We start from the raw sequence: 20,687 nt of genomic DNA, 5'->3' as shown, positions 1-20,687 counted from the left end.
CTCGCTTTTTGAACAAGCGCAGCTGTACATTGGGCCATTTGGAAGGGATAGGAACCTATATACGAGAGTACCGAAGCGAGATAAAATTCAAACACAAAAAAAAAAACGGAATATACTGGAGATCGCACCTGTATACGTTCATATAAGCAGTAAATCGTTTTTTGAAGTATCTAGTTACCCAAAACCAAGACGTTGAATACAAAATTCTTATCGGGGTTTTTATTTACTTTTATTTAGTTCCATGTCCGATGCTTATAAAAATCGACATCTGCTTGAATACGGCTAGCATTTCTCCGGTAAAAATTTAATGGAGTATCTCTTATCAACTAAATCCATAACATCAAGTTGTATGGAATTATCGGGGCTGTGGCCGTATTTATGGTACTACGCAACTTAAAGCTAATTCTTGTAGTGTTCAAGTTCTAAAATCTTGCCCTTTTAACAAACGATTTACCACCATTCTCTTGTGCCGGGCGCTTGTTAAATGGTTTTTTACCAAAGTTTGGCTTAGTGTCCTTTTGGAACTTCCGCGGGGCGCGGGTCTGACCAATAGCTAAGCGTTTCTTTAACAATCTATGCTTCAGCAGAGAGTTTGGCTCAATAAATATAGGGGCGTTGTTTACAATGCTTTCATTAGCCAAGAAAGATTTGCAGAAACCCTCATCGTCCTTGAACTTTACTACCGCTTTTTGGCCCAACATTATGATGCTTTCGATTTCGCCGCTATCGTTAAACACTTTCCGCAGGTCGGCTTCAGTAGCATCTACAACGAAATTTTACATGATAATGATTAATAATTTTAAACAATTTTACGAAACGGGTAACCCACCTGAAGTCAAGTTCGTCACAAGAATGGCCCTCCCCGAGGTGCTGCGTTCGAATCGGTGAAGCTTCCACTCAAACTTATTAACAGTCTTTCCGTCGAGTTGTGCTAAAGCCTTCGTGGCGGCATCCGACTGCTTGAACGTGACAAAAGCTAAAACTGCCTTGCTGCACACAACGTCGATTTCTTCAACATCACCAAATTTTTTGAATATCTTTTCTAGAGCGTCGGAGCTGTAAGACTCGTGTTTGCCCACATTTTCGACAACCAAGGTAAGTTCACTGGTACGTGAAATCGATTCTTGTGAGATCCGACGAACCGTTATAAAGCGAGAAAACAGCTCAGTGCTATGCAGTTTAAGAGCCTTCGGTATGTCATCGACCGACGCCAAACGTACAAAAGCTCTGGGCATGAGGCGGTTACTGGATATAGTCACCGCCTCCACGGGAGCTACCTTCTCAAAAAAGGTTTTTAAGTCGTCCTTGGTAATATTAGGTCCAATCAGGCCAACCACCACCGTGCGTTCGTTGTTCTCTTCCTTATTTCTCGGTTGGGACACAGACAAAACATTGTCTCCAAGGGTTAACGCTTTAGGCTTAGCCTGCAGAACAGCTTCTGCTCCAGTTGACGTATCAAAGGCAATGAGAACTGATTTATTGCCATTCAAATTAGTGAAACGCTGCAAAGCGGAAAGTCGTCCGAACTTGGCGAACAATGCGACCAAGTCCTTGTGGAGATACTCTATGTGGAACAAATATACTAAGTTTAAATATACTTGAAAAATGAAATAATAAACCAGTTACTTTACCGTTTGGTAGGTTTGTGACAAAAACGATCTGGTTTTTTGGCGTTCCCAGCGGAATCTTGCCAACCTTTACTTTTGGAATTCCTCTATTTTCTTCGGACTTTTCAGAGTTGGCTTTTTCTGATTTCTTGGAAACTGGCTTCTCTACAGGCGCTTCTTCATCATCATCGGATTCATCTACCTCATCCGCGCCTTCACTTTTGGAAACCTCACCAGGCTCCAACTCATCGTCATCATCATCTTCCTCATCGTCACTATTGTACTCTTCATCTTCCTCAGCCTCGTCGTCAATTAAGCCCGCTGCCTCTTCGGTCTGAAAAGTAGACAATTTTCTTATAACCGCTGATGGGAGAGCACCAATAAAGACAATTTTTTTTTTATCGATATATGAACCGAGTCGGTATAAAACCAGAGGATCGTGGGTTATGTGCACTCGTCTTATAATTATAAAATCTTTACAACCACGTGGCAAAGAAAACGTAAAATGGATTCTTATCCATGCAGATCTATATATACGTGCATACTATGCATGTAATGTTAGCCATATCCATTCAGAAGACCACGTTTTTTTTATAGCTTACCTCAAAGTCGCTGTCGTCCCCTGGCTGCTCGTCATTTTGCTCCTCCACATCAGACTCGTCCTCTTCACTGAACTGCGGCACTTCTTTAACAGGCTGTTTTCTGGATTTTTTGGAAGGCGATTGGGGGACTACTGTCTCCTCTTCCTGTACCTTTGTGGACTTGGTTACCCGTTTGGCCAAAGGCTTTTCCTCTCCATTCGTAGCTTTTTTTCCTTTGACGGTGACGGCTTTCTTTTGGGCCATTTTGACAGCTTTTAGAGGTTTTCTGGGCAAAATTAGCAAAGTCAAGTTTGGACTGAACAACGCGTGGTTTCGTTCAATAAAATGCACGTGGAAAAGAGGGACAGAACAGTGTGACCGTTGTGCTCTATCGGTGCTAAGGCTGATTAAATAAAGTATTTTAGAGACTTCAATCTCATTTTTATAGCTCTATTCCACTACTAAATATGGTTTAAAGTCCGTTCATGCACATGTATACATATAAAAATAATAAAAGCCTTTAAAAAATAAAATAAATATTAAACAGTTTATATAAAGTATTTATTTAAGACTTAGGATACAATCTATGATTAGATATTTACCAACGGTCTGATTTTACATGTGTTTATACATTCCAAATGGTAAGTTTCCTCAATCATCAGCTATGAATCATCTGTTTCTAAAGGAATTTATAATATATATATTATATTTCATTAAAAAGCCAAGTCAACCTGCAGTTGCATTTTATCTTAGTAGGAAACTTAATGTTAATTCAAGCAATTGTTAATGGTATTGAAAGAAAAATTATTAAAAGTCACTTACTATGGGCCAGGGCACACTTAGGAAATATAAATAGGTGCCAAAAATGCAAAATAAATATTAATTATAGGCTGCGATTATGGTACGACCAAACATATATCGGTTTGTTCGCACTGAATTGAAATACCAGAGAAGTACATAATTTGTTAGTATGTAATATTCCCTGGTATTTTTCCAATGACTGTCAAGCAGTGCTGGTAAATGGCGGAACAAGTATACACATAAAAAATTAAATTGCAGCACAAGTCCCGCAACGCACACATATATTTATTTAACGGAGTTCCAATTAAGCAGGAACAGCAGAAAAGCAGAATAACAAGCATAACCGCCAAATAACATAATGAACGGTGGTGGTGGAGGAAGTGGAGGAGCAAATGTGAGCAATGGCTCCAGCACCAATGTAACAGCTGCCGGGAGCACTGGGGGCGGAAGCGCAGGCGACGAGACTGGTGGAGATGCCAGCTCCAGACGCCAGGCGACTCGGGTGTTTAAGAAGAGCTCCTCCAACGGCAAGATAACAGTTTACCTTGGCAAACGGGACTTCGTCGACCATGTCACGCACGTGGATCCCATTGACGGTGTTGTCTTCATTGATCCAGAGTACGTAAAGGACCGTAAGGTTTTTGGCCAGGTGCTTGCCGCCTTTCGGTACGGACGTGAAGACCTAGATGTTTTGGGATTAACGTTCCGTAAGGACCTGTATCTGGCGCATGAGCAGATCTATCCGCCCATGCAGCTGGACCGCCCGATGACCCGGCTTCAGGAAAGGTTAATTAAAAAGCTGGGGCCGAACGCCCATCCGTTTTATTTTGAGGTTCCGCCCTATTGCCCAGCCTCTGTGTCCTTGCAGCCGGCTCCTGGAGATGTGGGCAAGTCTTGCGGAGTAGACTACGAGCTGAAGGCCTTTGTGGGTGAGTCTTTGTGGGTCTGATCTTGTGGGTGTGTCCGTATACGGTGGTCAGTCAAAGTCAAAATCATTGATATTTCGCAGTGTGGCACATACCGTGTTTATTATATATGTTGCAATACATTAAATTTACAAATTTACAAATTTTTCTTTTTTCTTTACAAATTTTTCTTTTACCTTAGAGCAGTTAAATTGCGGGTACTATTGTTTCTGAGAATAAAATAATTTATTAAGAATATGGTTACAGTAGCAAAACTAGCTTTGTTCTTTTCTATAGAAGTTAGACTGTAAATTTCTTATATGTGTGGTTTTGTGTAAGTTAGCGCGTGCATCACGCGGTTGGGAACACAGGGTTAATCAATCCAACTACGTCGGGCTGATGACGCAGCGTTCACCTAATTGAAATTCGACACTTCTAATTGGAATTTGAATCAACCGAAGTTGCAGCGCAGTTAATGCTGTTGTTCGCCTTAACCAGGCGCCGCAGTTGGCGGTCTGACGATTTGTGTGCCAACAGCAAAGATCTTACATAGTTTCAAAATGTTTATTTGTTTAGTTTCTAATCTGTATTTAATAATTAAAAAAAGGTTTAAAGAATTTGTGCTTTATTTTATTAGTAGAAAGGTTTTTGGTTTCTGTAAATTTTAAATTTTTCATATTTTCGTACGATCGCCGAGCTCCACTCGCATATATATTATGTGCCCGTGGCACCCCCTTAATACATTCTCTGTTCAATAAATATTATTACCTATTGCCCTATTTTGTTTACACATTTTTGTGCTTTTATAGTTTCTGTTGGAATTTTATTATTATTCAGCAGCCAAATTGTTTACTGTTATAAACAGAGATTAATAAAATAGCAGCAATTGGCGTGTTGTTGGGTAAAAGAGTTTATAACAAGAACTTAATATTTATTTTTTCTGTATATAAGCCCAAATTCAATTTAAGAATAAAAACAACAATGTTGGAATTTGTACAGTTGGAAGAAACGATTTCTCAGTGCTTCTCTGCTTCCCCTCATGACAATTGAGTCAGCATTTTTATTTACTTTGCGTCTGTTCAATTGTGTATCTAATGTTCCTAGCTTTTATGTTTTTGGGATAACCAATTATATATATTTATGCGTATTTTTAAAGCAATGCTATTGATGATCAATTAAATGAATGTATATGCATATATATGAATAATATATATATATATATATATATATATATATATCCATATGTAAATGCCAGTAATTGTCGGCTTGTGATTAAACATCGTGGAATTCTATACATGATAGACTCAACATCAACGACAAATTTTGTAACGAATCGGACTACTGACACACCCGAGCGTCATGGGTTTTCTTCAACAAACATACATACATTGATGCCATTATTCATAATGTTTATCACTAATAGGTGAGAACGTGGAGGACAAACCCCACAAGCGGAACTCGGTGCGACTAACTATTCGCAAAGTCATGTACGCACCATCCAAAGTCGGTGAGCAGCCATCGATCGAAGTAAGCAAGGAGTTTATGATGAAGCCAAACAAGATCCATTTGGAAGCTACTTTGGACAAGGAGTTATACCACCACGGCGAAAAAATATCGGTCAACGTTCATGTGGCCAACAACTCAAATCGGACGGTAAAAAAGATTAAGGTATGTGTCCGGCAGTTTGCGGATATTTGTCTCTTTTCGACGGCGCAATATAAATCTGTAGTGGCAGAAATCGAGTCAGAAGACGGATGTCAAGTGGCTCCGGGATTTACACTCTCGAAGGTATTTGAGTTGTGCCCCCTATTGGCAAATAATAAGGATAAATGGGGCCTTGCTTTGGACGGGCAGCTAAAGCATGAGGACACCAATTTGGCGTCTAGCACTCTCATTACCAATCCTGCTCAGCGTGAGAGTCTCGGTATTATGGTCCACTATAAGGTGAAGGTGAAGTTGCTGATTAGCTCGCCACTTCTAAATGGTGACCTCGTAGCTGAGCTGCCATTCACACTAATGCACCCTAAGCCCGAGGAGGAAGAGCATCCACTGTTAGGGGAGCGATCGCCACGGGCTAGTTTAGCAGGCGGGGGTCTGCCGTTAGTGAGCATGAGTGACGGAGAAACTGAATCGGCTACTGGCGGGCAGGATGTGCCAACGACAACAAATCTCATTCAGCTGGACGACGACGAGGCACAAGATGACGACATAATTTTTGAGGACTTTGCCCGTCTGCGTCTAAAAGGCGCTGAAACAGAGGCCTAGATGAAAAAGGAATAGATCGAACTATTAATTCATATGAAGAAAATACTACTATTATTTTCGGCATTTGTATAATATAAAAAGTATGAGAAAATTGGGCAACCTCTAAATGTAAAGTTTTATACCAATAGCCATGGTAAACAGTTGGATTTAAGCTATTTTATATGTGTAGGCCATATATTGTAGTATCTATAGGGTTTAAGCTGAAAGTGTACGAATTTTAAAATGTGAAATTGATAAACCAGTCAACACACCAGATCTACACAAAATGCCCACGCATAAGTTAACTACACGAGCGAAGTATTTCGGCCACACCTGTAAAAGTTGAAAGAATTCACAAAATTTGATATGTAAATGTTGTATAATATTTTTTATTAAATGCCCTCTCCCATTATAAAAACGCATAAAACAAAAATTCATTTACAAATTCTAATGATCTTTTTATTATGCCTCTTCTTTTTGGGACATTGTTATTGCTTTGCAATGCATTGATAATTTGTTCGCAACTAATTTAAAATAAGTTTTTTGAGTAGAGTACGTTACTAAAAATGTTTCTAGATTTCTTTTCTGCAATTAAAAAGAAATGTTTTAGGATGGCTTGAGGTTTGGATGTTGTTTTATAAATATTCTTCCAATATTTCAAAAATAATTTGTTTTCAAAATTTATTACTAAAAAATAATAATATTAGAAATATCCATACCCATACCTTGAAACAATGATTTGTTATTTGTCATTAAAGTCGTGCATGCAAAAAAACTATTCTTGAAAAAGCTTTAAAATAGTTTTTAAATTTAATTTTAGCACAAATTTAATTTAATTTAAGACGGCATTCTTGATTCATTACAAACTTTGTAACCCTAGAAGCGAGTCCGACCCTATAAGGTACATTTATTATTTGTTAGGATACCCAACCAAGTCGATCTGACCATTTCCGTCTGTCTGTATAAACGCTGTCATGGCCATTTGTTACAGAAGATTGCCATGACTACTCACACGTAGACAGTTTTTTAAAAGGTTTGAAATTTCTTTATAGCTCTATCACTAGTTTGGGAACGAGAAAATGATACTCTGGTATATCAACTATACCGTTCTCTCTTGTAATTGAAAGTGTAATGGCGAAATGTGGTCTTAGACCCAGTTAAGCCACTTTTAATTTTCTCCACAAAAAATTAAAACAAATAATTTAAACGACAACAAAGCAATTAACTAATGGTGGATTTGGATTAAAAACTCCAGCTCTTTGCTGATAAAACCGCTTTGGCTAAAGCTTACATGAAGTGGACCTTCACAGGCGGAAATAGCTAACATAGACAATTTTCAAACACCTTTGGGAAATACCTTTCGTGTGGGAAATTTTTACGTTGAACACCAATTTCTTTCTTACTTTAATTAACAATGTCCGAATCGAAATTCGCCAACGAAAAATACTACACGAGTAATGCATTCGTAAAACTTATTTAGAGATACAAATTAAAAACGTGATCAGAACATTTCCAAATGTAAACCAAACAAGAGATGACGAAATATGATTTCTTTTATAAAGCACTTTAAAAATACGAATGATTGAAATTGGGGCTTTTAAATTGCGAACTTGAGCTGAAATTAAATTTTATTGCTTTAGGAAATGCTAATACTGTCAAAATTTAAAACATTTTAATAATTTTATTTTTTTATAGGACGTGTAAATGTGAAATTAGTATTAGCTTGATGTATAGGTTCGTACTTTTATTTTTAAAGTGAACAATATTGGAGAAATTATGAATAATAATAAATTAATATTAAGCGCATCACAAACTTGTTAAATGTATACAAATATAATACAACAAATTCAAAAATGTTGGAGCAATTAATATTAAAAGGCATAAATTGAAATGAGAACAGCAGAGGTGTGTGAGTATTATAAATTTATAAAGAAAAAATTAGGGCATAACTTCAAGTGTGAAGCATTTAAAAAGCAAATAATATATGTAAGCTTGTGCCCCAAACCGAATGAGCACTTGAAGAGTTGTAATGATCTTTTCTGCAGTTGAACCACCTGAACAAATACATTTTAGAACGAGCACAACAACTTTTTAACACAAATCGTTGATTTTTTAAAAGAGTCGTCTTGCTTTAGTCATAGTAGAATTATTATCAAATGATTTACCAAACTATTTAAGAATTAAAAATAACAATTTACAGTTAGTTTCCAATAAAGATAATAAATCAAAGCAGATATTGCAGAAATCGCAGAAACTATCGGTCTAGCGATATTATCGTGTTCAACGGGTCCAACTGCAATATGAGCAACATCACTTTTGTACTGTGAGTTACATGTTCTTATTTGTTAAAATGGTGTGATTTTTAAGAAGCTAAGATAACTTTTAAGATAAGTTGTAATGGTTTTGATAATACCTTTTAAAAAATAGCATATATATGTATATGTGTTGCAATTTAAGTGGATGAAACCTTTCATAGCCTGCACAATAAATAGAATATATATATATATATATGGGTAGCGGGTTAAGGTGATAAAACCTTTTAAAGCTGGCGCAAGAAATATTAAAAATATGTCACTTTTATTTTCTAAAAAACGTTTTGGTCTGGATATGCGTTGTATTCAATTTGATAAATATTTGGTTTATTGTGTGTATACAACTAGGCGACTAAATATTTGCCACCGTAGCCAACGCATCAAGCGAGCGAACCAAACAGAATATGAAATACAATACCTACCTACTCATGACTAATGTATAAAAAATATAAACGAAAGTGAAAGATTGAATGTTGTATGTTTAGTGTTGAAAAAAGGATGCAAAGAAATATGGAGAAAGAACATTTTTGACTGACACGTTGGAGCTCCATAAGAGAGGAAAAAAGAGTGGACTTTTGGAAAAGACTATGTTTGAAAAGCTTTAATATTGTATAATTAACAATGCATTGTATATACCACAATAATACATGGTAGCCGAAATCCTTATAAAAACTTTAATTTTTATTTTAGAAAATAATATCAATATAAATTCTCATGCCATGATAATCCCTACCCTCCAACGTGTCCATCAAATAATTAACATTTTACATACGAGCCTTATGCGAACGAAACCATAAATAACTAATGCATTTGCATTGAAATTGCCAACGTATTTTAAAATTCCAAATATCATTACTATACCCGTTACTCGTAAAGTCAATGGTCCTACCAGATTTGTTTGACCCTTAAGTCCTGTCTGTCTGTTAAAAGTTAACTTTAGGAGCTACAGATTTGGGGCTTACATGTGGATTCTAGTAACGCCTAAGCAAATTTTAACCGTTATCCGTGCCGACTCTTAAGCCTAAAATTCCTACCAGGTTTTTTATGATTTAATAGTTTTATAAATATTTTCGGCTTAATTGCCTTAACCTTATTTAAAAAGTTATAGGGCCATACCATTTACGGTTTAAGTTGTCCATGACTTCAGTGTCTAGTATACAATTACACTATACACTATAAGGTATGTAAAAGAAAGTACAGTAACGGGTATCTGATAGTTGATGATTTAGCGATTCTTTTTAATTTTTATATATTTGTCAGTATTGTTGCACCTCTTAGGTAGTAATTAATGATTGCATTTTTAATGCACGCATTGGAACGAGATAATTGCAAGTTTTCTGAAAAAGAGTAAATAATATTTCTGTATAATGTTAATGTGAATTATTGAATAAATTTGCAATAATAAAATCGACAAAAATTTCATAAATGGCAGTATAAATTATTTCTAGAACATTACACATTTTATGGAAATAAGGGGGTTATAATTTCATGAGTTGATTGGCTAGCGATTTTGAAAGTAACACATTTTGAGAGAATTCGGTGAGGTTTCAGGGATACTGTCTCTGACCTCGCAGTTATTCATTTCCGATACGGCTTAAGAGCTGTAATTCCTTTGCAACTCCTTTCTATCAAAGTAAACACAAGTGGCAGCACTAAAAAAAATTAAGCTAATTGTTTATATTTAAAAAAACATAAATTTACTTCATAATTTCCTATTTATTTTAGTTTATATTAATAATTGAATTATATTTTTAAGCGTGAATGAGCCTATTTAATTTTTTCTGTGAAAAATAAGTACAACAAGCAACTGAAACTTTTTTTCTGACCTCGACTAACATAATACAATTCATTTATTGTTCCGAAGTCGTCTTCGGTTTTTTGCGGAGACGCTCTAACCTTTCTCTCACTGTTGCGTTGCATGCTGTATGGGTTTTCATTTCCGGCTTCCGTTCCTGTTGAGTTCCTTAAGCGGATTACACGGACAGAAGCTATAACAGGGGCACGCTCTGTCGAAGGAAGCTGTAGGGGAGAAGATGCCGAAATAGTCTATGAGCGGTGTGTTGCCCTCACTTATTTTTTGACTTATCAAGTGTGTTGAATGTTTATTGAGATGGGTAAGCAGTGTGCCTAAAAAGCGCTTCATATAAAAATAAGAGAGAATGCTATAATCGAGTTCCCCGACTATCAGATACCCGTTACTCGATGAACGCGAAAATTCATCAATTTTCTGGGATATCGACAGATTTTTGGGAATAAAATGAGATCTCGACGTTCGTGGCCAGATCCACTCAGCTATTGTTCCTGATCAAGAATATATATACTTTATATGCTCTGAAACGCTTCCTTCTGCCTGGTACATACTTTTCAACGAATCTAGTATACCCTTTTACTCTACAAGTAATTTCTGCTGTTGCCTATTAATGTTGATCAATGCATTGAAAAAAGTTTACCTACCTAGTATGTTGATTATCTCTAGCCCTTGATCAAGCCATATCTGCCCCTCATTATTAGCGTTATTCCGGAAATAATACAAATAATAAAAATCGTTTTTTTGTCAATTTGTTTAAAGTCATTTGCAAATAATTACTTGCGTTTCTATTTTGAAATACTATGGGCGCGCAATGGTGAGTGGAAGATATTGAAGCATTTTAATCAAAATGCAACAGTGTACTGCAGGCGCCCAATTGCTTTCTTTTCTCGTATTGCATGGTCTGTTGGACCGGAAACAAGCTGCGCTAGCTCCATTGCCAACCACTGCCAGCAACTTCCGCCTCCACGCAGGTAACAAACATGTGAACCTAGCATGAAACAAAGCAAATGTGAGGCGAGTAGCTTCTGAATTGGACAGTTGTTACCGTTGTTCCCAGTCTCAGTTTGAGATTCAGGTACAGGCATGGCTTAGTTTCTCTTTATGGCTCTGGTTCCAGGCTTCAAAGTTCCTTTGACTCTCCGTCCTCTATGATTGAATGGGATATGCGTTTACACTAAAGAAATATGTTGGACTTTATAATATTGTAGTTAATTTAGAGGTGACATTAATACTTTTCAAAATTGGTATAATAATTTAAATTTACTTTTAAAGGTACATTTTCTGAAACATATTTTCAAGGATCATACGAAGATCTTAAGCTTGTTCATTTTCTTAGGTCTTCTTGGTGGCCTTTTTCTTTGCTTTCGTGATTGAATGGACTTTGAGTGTAGTACAACACTCCGAGTTCAAATTGACCACCACTCCGTGGAGCCGTTTTACCATGCAAATGTAGGGGAAACATTTTTCGGACACAACTCTAGAGGCGTGGGTGGTAGAATGGGCACTCGAACAGCTGCCGTCTGCCATCCGCCAGTTTAGCCGGCGGTGCTTCAATGATGAGCGCAATGTTCATAACATGACCCGCCCCCTCTCTCTGGGGGTGCTGTTTTCTGGTAGGGTACAGCTTTGCATGCTAATTCCCTGCAGGTGAACACGCGCTGGAGACTGTACTGTGTGCCCTGCGGCTTAATAAGATTCGTACTCAATTTCTGTTGTGTACATACACGCAAAAGCAAAAGTCATGTATTTTAGGTAAATTAAGGTTGTAAGATCATTCATTAATTCAGAAGATAGAAAAGGTAAATTAGTTTGTATACAAAAATAATTAATTAATTGGAATTCTAAATTTTTACTAATACTTTTTAATGAAGCAACGAATTTTTAATGAATAATTTCATAGGTTACATTTTATGAGATTAGTTTCCTCTCTAGCCTTTTGCAAGATTTTGTTCTTCTACGTAGATTAAAATGACAAGTAAACGAGTTATTTACCGTAATCGAAGTAATTCCAACCCCTAATTATTGGGCTCTACCTCATTTCGCCACAACAAATCCATGCCCACAGCCAGCTTCGTTGGACACATTCCTAATTGGCCCAAAGTGCGTCTGCGTCTCTGAGTGGTTGTACCCGATGGTGGAATACACATGGTGGGGTGCGGCTAGCCGGTGAGAGGAGAAGAGTGTTCTTGATTATACTTCCGATGGCCTAATAGAAAGTGCGCCGCAAAAACCACATTAAGCCGGCACCTTGTCGCATTGAGGTCGACGATGAACATCCTCCATATCGTATCGGCCCCACCGGTTTTCTCTTTTCAGCTTGGTTTTGGGCTGTGCAACCGCAAAACTTGTACCATTTGTTTTGCTTTCCCAACCGCTCCCTTGCCCATTTATATCGTCTAAATTAATATTCTCTATTGAAAACTTTTCAACAATAGTTGTTGGCAGAAAAGTTCTTCAAAGCCATTACACCTCGAAAAAAACAAGAAAATTTGTTCTCATTCTTTAAAAAAAAAATATGAAAAAGATATTTAATTTTTTTCTCTATAGCTTTAAAGCGTTCTTAAGGTATAGATTTTTCCAAAATAATTTAATTTAATTAAAATTATTAAAAAAAATTATTTCATGCACTATTGTTGTATAACTCAGTGTGATCCGTTTTCCAGGTTAACTTATATAATTATAATTAACTTGCATTTGTATGAATTTTAATTAATGTATTAAATATTAATATTTTAGTTATTATATTTGAACAGTGTTAAGTAGCGAAGGCACCGCAAAACTTTTGTGTGTGGTTTTTTGTTTTCCGATCTAATAAGTTTCTCTATCTTAAAATTCAAATCTAAGAAAATTTCGAAATTCAATTCGTTCCAATGGAAAGCAGCAAGGACAACAAAAGTGTGCCTTCCTGGTCCGCGCCATTTCTAACACACCCATTAAAACCACTCAGAATGGCAGCCAAGTGAACAAACATTTTTGAAAACTTACTTGAATAGATTATTAGGAATTATCAAAACTTAATTTAGCTTAAGAGTGTTCAGCATAAAGCGGTCTAACAAGCTGATGCGGGTAGCTAATGAATCACCAAAGAGGTCTGTTAGGTACAGGCAGGTGTCAAAGAAGCAGAGCTGCACAACTGAAAGGCGGCTTTTGAAGTGGTTTCCGTCGCAAAACTTGTGAAATGAAAGCTTTGGCAAGCCCATTGATCTTTTAGAAGCTTTATTGTGCAGTCCGACAAATACGGAACTTTAATCGCATGCGGTTAAAGTAGTATTAGTAGTGTGACTACTTACTTTCTTACTTTCTAAAAGATGCTCTGCACAGCGAAGCGGGTCGTAAGCTGGAATATGGATTGACCTAATGAGGTTGCCCTGCTGGTGGCCTGGGCTGCAGAATCCAGCTGGGTAATCGGCTTCAATTAAATCAATCCAAATGACACCGGCAACTCGAGCTTCTCAGGTTCTTTTGTGTCGCAGCGGACATATAGTTAGAATCGAAATGGCAGGTCCTACCCTCAACTGCAAGTCATACAGACCTTTCAGCTCAGCTATCGTTTCTGAGGCCGCCGGTCTTTTACTCAATATGGTGTTAATAACGTAGCGCACAACTTATCAGTAGAAGACAGAAAGGGAGCAGGAAAGAATCCTTAAGTTGCCTTTACCGTGCCCTTGTCCTGATTCCAAGCCGATATGCGCCGGGGCCACCGGATGTCCAATTAGTTGTCTGCCAGCTTCCGGCTCTGGCTGTCTTCCTGCTCTTGGTACCTTTTACCACCCGCCGGCTATCTTCGTTCTCCTCCTGTCAAATTCAGCAGCATCGATTACCAGTCAGAAGCGCTGTTCATCTTCATTGTTGTCCGTGGAGCGCTGATGGCATAATTTTCGGATTGGGTTGCCACTCAATTGCGAGCAATTTGCATAGATTTATGCTCATATACACATGAACATAAATATGTACATATGCATGCGCCCTATCCGGCTATCTAATCAATGCCCATTTGTGGCTTAAAATCCTTTTTTGATTTTTAAACTGTTCTCAAAAGGTGAATAATAAATAGGTAAGCTTAAAATAAGGTGCGTTGAGAACACGTAAGAAAAAAAAAAACGAAAATGGTATCAAATCATTTTTTTACTCGGTAACTCAAATCTTAAAATTTAATTTATTACAAGACATACTGATCTGATGACCCAATAATAAAAACATATACGATTTTTAGCGAAGTGAAAAGAAAGCTAAACTATATTTTAGGCAGTGAAAATGTAATTTTTATGAAACTGACGGATTCCTTCTTTTCATCCTTCTGTGCGACAGGAAGCCAAACAAAAGCAACATGTGTTACTTGTATGCCATGCCAGGCGTCAAAGGGCGAGAGGTTGAAAAAATCTATTAGAACGTGTCTCGCCTGCCAACGTGCTACTTTTCTGCCGTTCCCTTTATATTTTACCCGTGGGCATAATAAGCTGCGTTTTTTCGTGTGCGTGTGGGCGGGCGAGGCAGATATTTACTTATGATTGAGTTGCGTGGCAAAACCAACGAAGAGCGAAAAAAGGCAATGGCAGCCCTCGAAACAATTTGGTAAAGAGATTGTGGTTGCTTTTCTGATATTCTCACGCATTATCTGTACGTTTTTGCGCCCTTTTTCCCGGCCCTTCTTCATCGACTACGTCATGTGAGATGAAAATTTAAATTGATTTGCATTGTTTGAATGTCATTGTTGTTGCGTGGCGTTTTATTCCCTGCTTTAGCTACTTTGCATACTTTCTTTCTACCTTCGATAAAGACTTAGGCTTTTTCCAAAAGTCAAGATACAATTTTTAAAGATTTCAATTTTTGCCTTGCAATCGAACTACAAAATGCTATTGTGCTTATTTTACCCTACTTAGCTTATCTTTTTTGGTCCATGGAAATCCGACTCTGTTTAAGTCTAAAATGTATGGTTATTTATCAGTTTTCAATTTATCAGTTTTTAAACACTTTAATGGACGCAGCTCTAGGTACTAGGTACTAAAAGCTGCTATATGATATCCTAAAGGTTCTTACTGTTCTAAATACCTGGCGCATATCGGCTTTTCCATTTATTTTCCGCTTCTTTGGACTTACTCCGTTTGCTCCTTTTTGCTCACCTTTTGCTCATTCGAATGTTTCACTAAATATATATGTCAGAAGTAGAGCCATTGCACGTGCGTGGTAGGGTTTAGGGTAACTGTAATGTGTGTGTGCTACTGAGCCTTTATTTTTTTTGGGGCTATTGATTGGAAATTGAATTTATTGTTTGACATTGAAAGTATCGTCGGGTCAATTACGGTGGAAAAATGGTATCAAAATATTTACGATCTGTTTATTGCATTGTTCTAACTTAATGCTTCAAGAGAACCCTTACATATCCTCCAACCAAAGATATCCAGAAGCAACCAAATAAAACATCTGATTGGTTCACCAATTGTATGCATTGATTAGGACAATTAGGGGAAGGAAAACTAAGGAGGCGTGAAATTTAGCTTCAATGGTTTTCCGGCATGGCATCATCACAAACTAAAAGAAAAATTATATAAAATTATCCTGCGAGTTTATGGATCCCTTACCCTTGTCCTTTTCCTCATTTTTACTGAGCTTACGGTTAAGATCAGCTAGCTCTAGAGAAGCGCTCTCGAAGCCCACTAAACCTTCCTGGCAAAAATAGCCGTTCCGAATCTGAGCCGGCAATAGCTTAAGGATCAGCTCCAGATTTTGGGGATGATCAGCCAGACGAGAATAGATCCTTACTACATGTTTAAGGACCCTAGGCTCCGGTTCCAGTGTGAGTTGGTGCACAACCCTGGCCAAAGTATGGATCAGATGCAGCTTTCGTGCCAGTCTTCGACTGGCAAACTTTAAGCCCACTTCATGTTCTAAGGTGCGGTACAAGACAAATGCACAGAGCACCTTACTCATTGTGGTACCAAACTCCAGCTGCCGCAGGGTAAGTGGAATTAATTCAGTGCCCAAAAAATAAGATACGATCTCCGGATGATCTGATTTCAGTAGACCGCAAATGACGCCCAAGACAGAGAGACGAACATGCTCAACGGCGCGAGTTTGAGAAGTCATTTTAAGCAATGGCATCAAATAGCACATGAATTGGCATCGTATGAGTTGAATACCAATGAAGGGATGTGATGCCATAGCCTGAATCAGCCCAATGGCAGTGCAAATCCGGTGCGACTGTTGGCCGGTTAATTCAATTTCTTGATAAATGGCCGGATATATTGACACAATCTCTTGTAGCAAGCCACTCACAGCTCCAAAGGAATGCCATAGCAAGAGTCCTAGGCTGTCAATGTGGGTGCGCCTTTCGAATAGCTCCAGCATCGCCCAGAGACGCGTTTCTTTGTTGCAAAGATTGGCGATCCAGCCGAAGACGCTATCTATATCGCCGCGCTGTTCACAATCCATGTTTGGGGCACTCATTTAAGTTCTGCTTGGTGAGGAGTAATTAATATTTTCGCCGTGGATGTGGAATATGTATTAAGTCAAGCTGATCGATTGTAGTTTTTGTATAAGTGATATTTTTTATGAGAAATGTTTAGTACTACATGCTTTTATACTTTGACTCATTTATCTAAGCAATTCTGGTTTGGTTTACGTAAAAATAAAACTATTCTTCAACCGAATAACGTGCAATTTGAAAAACGAATTCAATATTACTTTTAAAGGAAATTATAATAAGATGCGCCATATCATTTCGGCTGAACCTTAGCCTTATATCAACTGGGCGAATGTTTAGTTGTCGGATAAACACACTGATAAGTGTTAGATAATAAGAGCGAATTCATATAAACTCTTGGGAAGTTTTATTACCGCACGCCCCCATGAATTTAGCATAACAATGGGCAAGGACATACAAGAAGTCGAATGCAAATAAATTTGCAATAGTATGTGTTTGGAATCGCGACTCGTTCCACATGCAAATCGGAAACGGAAATGTGACTCGGTCCTCTGTATGTGCGGGCCTAAAAATGCATGCTCGTCGTGTTAATTAGAGTCAGCTTTATTATCAGACAAAAACTTGCTGACCTGACAATTTTGCTTTGCTAAATCGGGACAATAAAATTTAAAACAAGAGAGAATGCTATATTCGAGTTCACGGACTATCAGATACCCGTTAATCAGCTAATGTGAAGGCGAACCCGAAATTTCATAATGTTTTTGGGGTATCGATAGATATAAGGGAATAAAATGAGAAAACATTTAAAAATAGTTCAAAAGTGTTTATGTGTCCGGTTTTTACAAGACGAATTCAATTACATCACAAAAGTGTGGGCGGTCTTGTGCGGTTTGTGGACGTTAGAGTTGGCGGGGCAACATGTTTCAGCAAACTTTTGCTGCGTCTTTGTCTCTAGAATCTGTATTCTGAATCTCAACCTTCTCTTTTTTTTATATTTCCTGAGATCTCGACGTTCATACGGACATGGCCAGATCGACTCAGCTATTGATTCTGATCAAGGATATATGTATATACTTTATATAGTCGGAAACGCTTTTGTGCCCGTTACATACTTTTAAACGAATAAGTATACCCTTTTACTCTACGAGTAACGGGTATAAAGAGACTAAAGTTTATGTACATATGTATCTGACCGCGATAAACAGAAGTTGTCAAACCATACCGTTCGCCATCTGCGGCAGTTCCCAAACAAATATTTGCCTATGCCAGCGTAATGTATATTAATTAATTATGCATCATAAAATCAAAATATAACAATTGCGCGGTCAACACTTTTTCTTATCTTTACTCGACAATCACCGATCTCTTTGTTTGGCCGCAAATTATGGAATTAGTTTTCAGCCCAATTAGGCCTGTCGGTCTCAGTTCGGTATCCTGTATAAGTACCTCTTGTTCCTATTTGATTAAAACAGGCGTAGAGCTTCAGCTTGCTGATGCTACCTTCATGTGTTGTTTAGTGATGTTTTGTTCTCGTTTTAATTTTTTCGGTGTCTATTTCATTAATTGTGTTTTATTTTTTATAATTTTGCTTTTGGCAGTTAAACAAATTGCCCTTCTGAGTAGAACAAAGTAAAATGTTTTACTTCTGATTTTTCTGAGTAACATCCACGACAAGAAAAAACGAAATGGTTCGAAAAATTAATGCATTATGCATGCGGTTTTCAATCAATATACTGTTATCTTTTTGCTGAGGTTTCTCCCTCGAACTTTTTAATAATCCTCCCCTTAAGCTACTTGGGTCTGACAATGCGCACTCAAGCGAGAAAGCACATATGGGGCAAGGGTACCAAGCTCGCATCACCCTATTACTTAAGCTTCACTGACCCATAGGCCAAATCAAAGGCCTTTGGGTCATTCTTTTTGTGTTGCGAAAAGTTTAAAAATTAATAATTCAAAGCATTATGGATTAAGGTCCGACTGGACTTGCCTCCAGGACTTGTAGAAATACAATTTTATTTGATTTCCTAAGAATGGTACTTTAATTAAAGAGTTTACCCTTTAAATTAATATTCGGTATTCTTGTTGGAAACTTGTGTAAAACTTGTCTCGTGTGGGTTAACGTGTTGTGGGGTATAAGCGGGTCATATCAAGCTAATTATTAGTTTTTTTTTATTATTACTGCAGGACCCTGGCCGATGAGCCCAAAAACATTCCCCGCGAATTTATTAAAAGCTTTAATATATTTATGCATTCGAGGCACATCAATCTTCGGCAAGGTTGAATGAGAAGCTTCTTGTGCAAGTGGGTGTTTGTATGTATGTGTGATCCGCCGCCAGGCATTTTATTCTGTATAAATGTGTGTATGCTATTCGCGGGATGCTGTAACATACGCTGCCATGGTTTGTTGAATTTGAGTTTAATGACGTGTAAAAATGTTTTCACGGCTTTTGATTATATTTTACCTTAAGCGCCTCTAAAGTTTCCCTTTCCAAGTCATGAGCGGTATCCCTTCCGCTTGTCATTCGCAATGAATAATGTGAGCATCGTGTCTCTCCGCTTTGCATATGAATACCCTTTGGAATCTTTTCTGATTAGCGACAGAGACGTACAATAGGCGCAACTGTTCTTGTTGGGTGAAAGCGGAAGCATTTTAATGACAATATTATCTACCCTCTCGCTTTTATTAGCTTCCGCTGAACTGTCACTTCTAATTTTGAATACACATACCAGACGCGAAATGTTTTTTCGGCGAAGCTAATCTTTTAATAACAATTTTTTGTGCTTATGACTAAAAAACATGTGCGCTTACATCAACCTTGATTCACACAGCAAAACAGAGCATAAGACTTAATACGTATATTTGCAAAGCTTTCAAACAAAATATTTAACTTTTCGGGCTCACTTTGACGTTAACCGAGAATATACTGTCTTCCTTTACATAATCAACATTAAAATATTTAATATCAAATATTACTTCCTTTGGAACGTAAGCAAATAGTAATGGTTGCGCTAAGTTGTTCCATTGCTCAGTTGATTTGGGATATTATATTTAATGCAAGGCCAACATTAAGTATACAAGTTTCATGCTGAAAACAAACAATGCGATCTGTTGACAATTGTACTTAGGAACTGTACAGGTTTGGGCCTTACCCTGCCCTTTCCTTTTCTTGTTTCGATTTATTTAATGCTCAAGTAAACCTCTAAAAGAGTAAAGAGTCTAGCAACACAAAAAACAATGGCACAAAGTCATAGAAAACACATAATAAATTTTAAGTACGTACAGTTTTGACTTGTTGCATTACCGTGCCAGTTCCCACTTTGCTTGACTTTTTGTTGTTGTTTGTTTTATTTTAGCGAAATGATGTTTTGCAATTCTGCTACGGCAGGCACAGGTGCTTTTACTGACCAAAGTTAAACAATTGGTCCTAGTTACAAGTCACAACAATTGTGACACTTTTAGTTGTTTAACTCGCTGGTTCTGGTTTTCTTTTCATCTCTGTTGCTATGTTTACTTGGTGTAACACCTTCTTTAAAGTAATTTCACCCACTATTATAAAAGTATACTAGACTCGGTCAAAAATATTTAACAGGAAACAAAAACAATTTCCGACCCCATAAACTGTATATTCCTAATCTGGAACACTAAACGCTGAAATCTTAAATTCAAAAAAGCTAAGATTAGCCATGTAGATTAAAGAAACATAGACACAGTGCAAATTTGTAACAAAAGATACATTTTGACGTACTGAAAACATTTTGATCACCTCTACTGTAACGCCCGCAATAGGGAAATTAAAGCCAAAAATTTGGAAAACGTGCAGATTTTTTTGTTTCACTATTTTTCTGACCAGCTCTTATATCTATGCCAAAAAAATTTTAAATTTTCTGCCTGGCGCTCCTACTAGCACAGTAAAAGGTATATAAAGCTCGAGGAAATCGAATATAGCGTCCACTCTAGTTTTTTGTTTGTAGGTTTAACTATTTGAATCTTATATATATCAACATG

The 20,687-nt window shown here is 37.4% G+C and overlaps 3 protein-coding genes across 6 annotated transcripts, besides 2 other annotated features; 1 reads left to right on the top strand and 2 right to left on the bottom strand.

Moving 5' to 3' along the window:
• Positions 1-212: 212 nt before the first annotated feature.
• Positions 213-3,127, bottom strand: mod (modulo). 2 transcript variants are annotated; one of them, NM_079875.3, is made up of 6 exons: positions 3,011-3,127; positions 2,791-2,867; positions 2,210-2,706; positions 1,632-1,941; positions 830-1,564; positions 213-763 (listed from the first exon to the last, which is right to left on the bottom strand). In NM_079875.3, exons 3-6 carry the CDS (start codon positions 2,450-2,452, stop codon positions 423-425), a joined length of 1,629 nt encoding a protein of 542 aa, NP_524614.2. In that variant the 5' UTR covers positions 2,453-2,706; positions 2,791-2,867; positions 3,011-3,127; the 3' UTR covers positions 213-422. The 2 variants fall into 2 exon arrangements, with proteins under 2 accessions (NP_524614.2, NP_001247401.1); NM_001260472.2 differs by lacking the exons at positions 2,791-2,867; positions 3,011-3,127 and having other exon boundaries at positions 2,210-2,567.
• A 66-nt stretch (positions 3,128-3,193) lies between these two features.
• Positions 3,194-9,873, top strand: krz (kurtz). 2 transcript variants are annotated; one of them, NM_080249.5, is made up of 2 exons: positions 3,194-3,918; positions 5,318-9,873. In NM_080249.5, exons 1-2 carry the CDS (start codon positions 3,348-3,350, stop codon positions 6,157-6,159), a joined length of 1,413 nt encoding a protein of 470 aa, NP_524988.1. In that variant the 5' UTR covers positions 3,194-3,347; the 3' UTR covers positions 6,160-9,873. The 2 variants fall into 2 exon arrangements, with proteins under 2 accessions (NP_524988.1, NP_001247400.1); NM_001260471.2 differs by having other exon boundaries at positions 5,318-6,580.
• A 728-nt stretch (positions 9,874-10,601) lies between these two features.
• Positions 10,602-10,829: a mobile genetic element.
• Positions 10,830-15,433: 4,604 nt separating this feature from the next.
• Positions 15,434-16,857, bottom strand: Pos (Poseidon). Of its 2 annotated transcripts, none has more exons than NM_001300703.1 (2): positions 15,840-16,857; positions 15,434-15,789 (listed from the first exon to the last, which is right to left on the bottom strand). In NM_001300703.1, exons 1-2 carry the CDS (start codon positions 16,702-16,704, stop codon positions 15,758-15,760), a joined length of 897 nt encoding a protein of 298 aa, NP_001287632.1. In that variant the 5' UTR covers positions 16,705-16,857; the 3' UTR covers positions 15,434-15,757. The 2 variants fall into 2 exon arrangements, with proteins under 2 accessions (NP_001287632.1, NP_651904.2); NM_143647.2 differs by having other exon boundaries at positions 15,577-15,789.
• Positions 16,858-17,344: 487 nt separating this feature from the next.
• Positions 17,345-17,842: a mobile genetic element.
• Between the last annotated feature and the right edge of the window lie 2,845 nt (positions 17,843-20,687).

The sequence above is a fragment of the Drosophila melanogaster genome, chromosome 3R (genome assembly GCF_000001215.4).
Source record: "Drosophila melanogaster chromosome 3R".
Taxonomy (NCBI): Eukaryota; Metazoa; Arthropoda; class Insecta; order Diptera; family Drosophilidae; genus Drosophila; species Drosophila melanogaster.
This window is presented reverse-complemented; position numbering and strand designations above follow the sequence as displayed.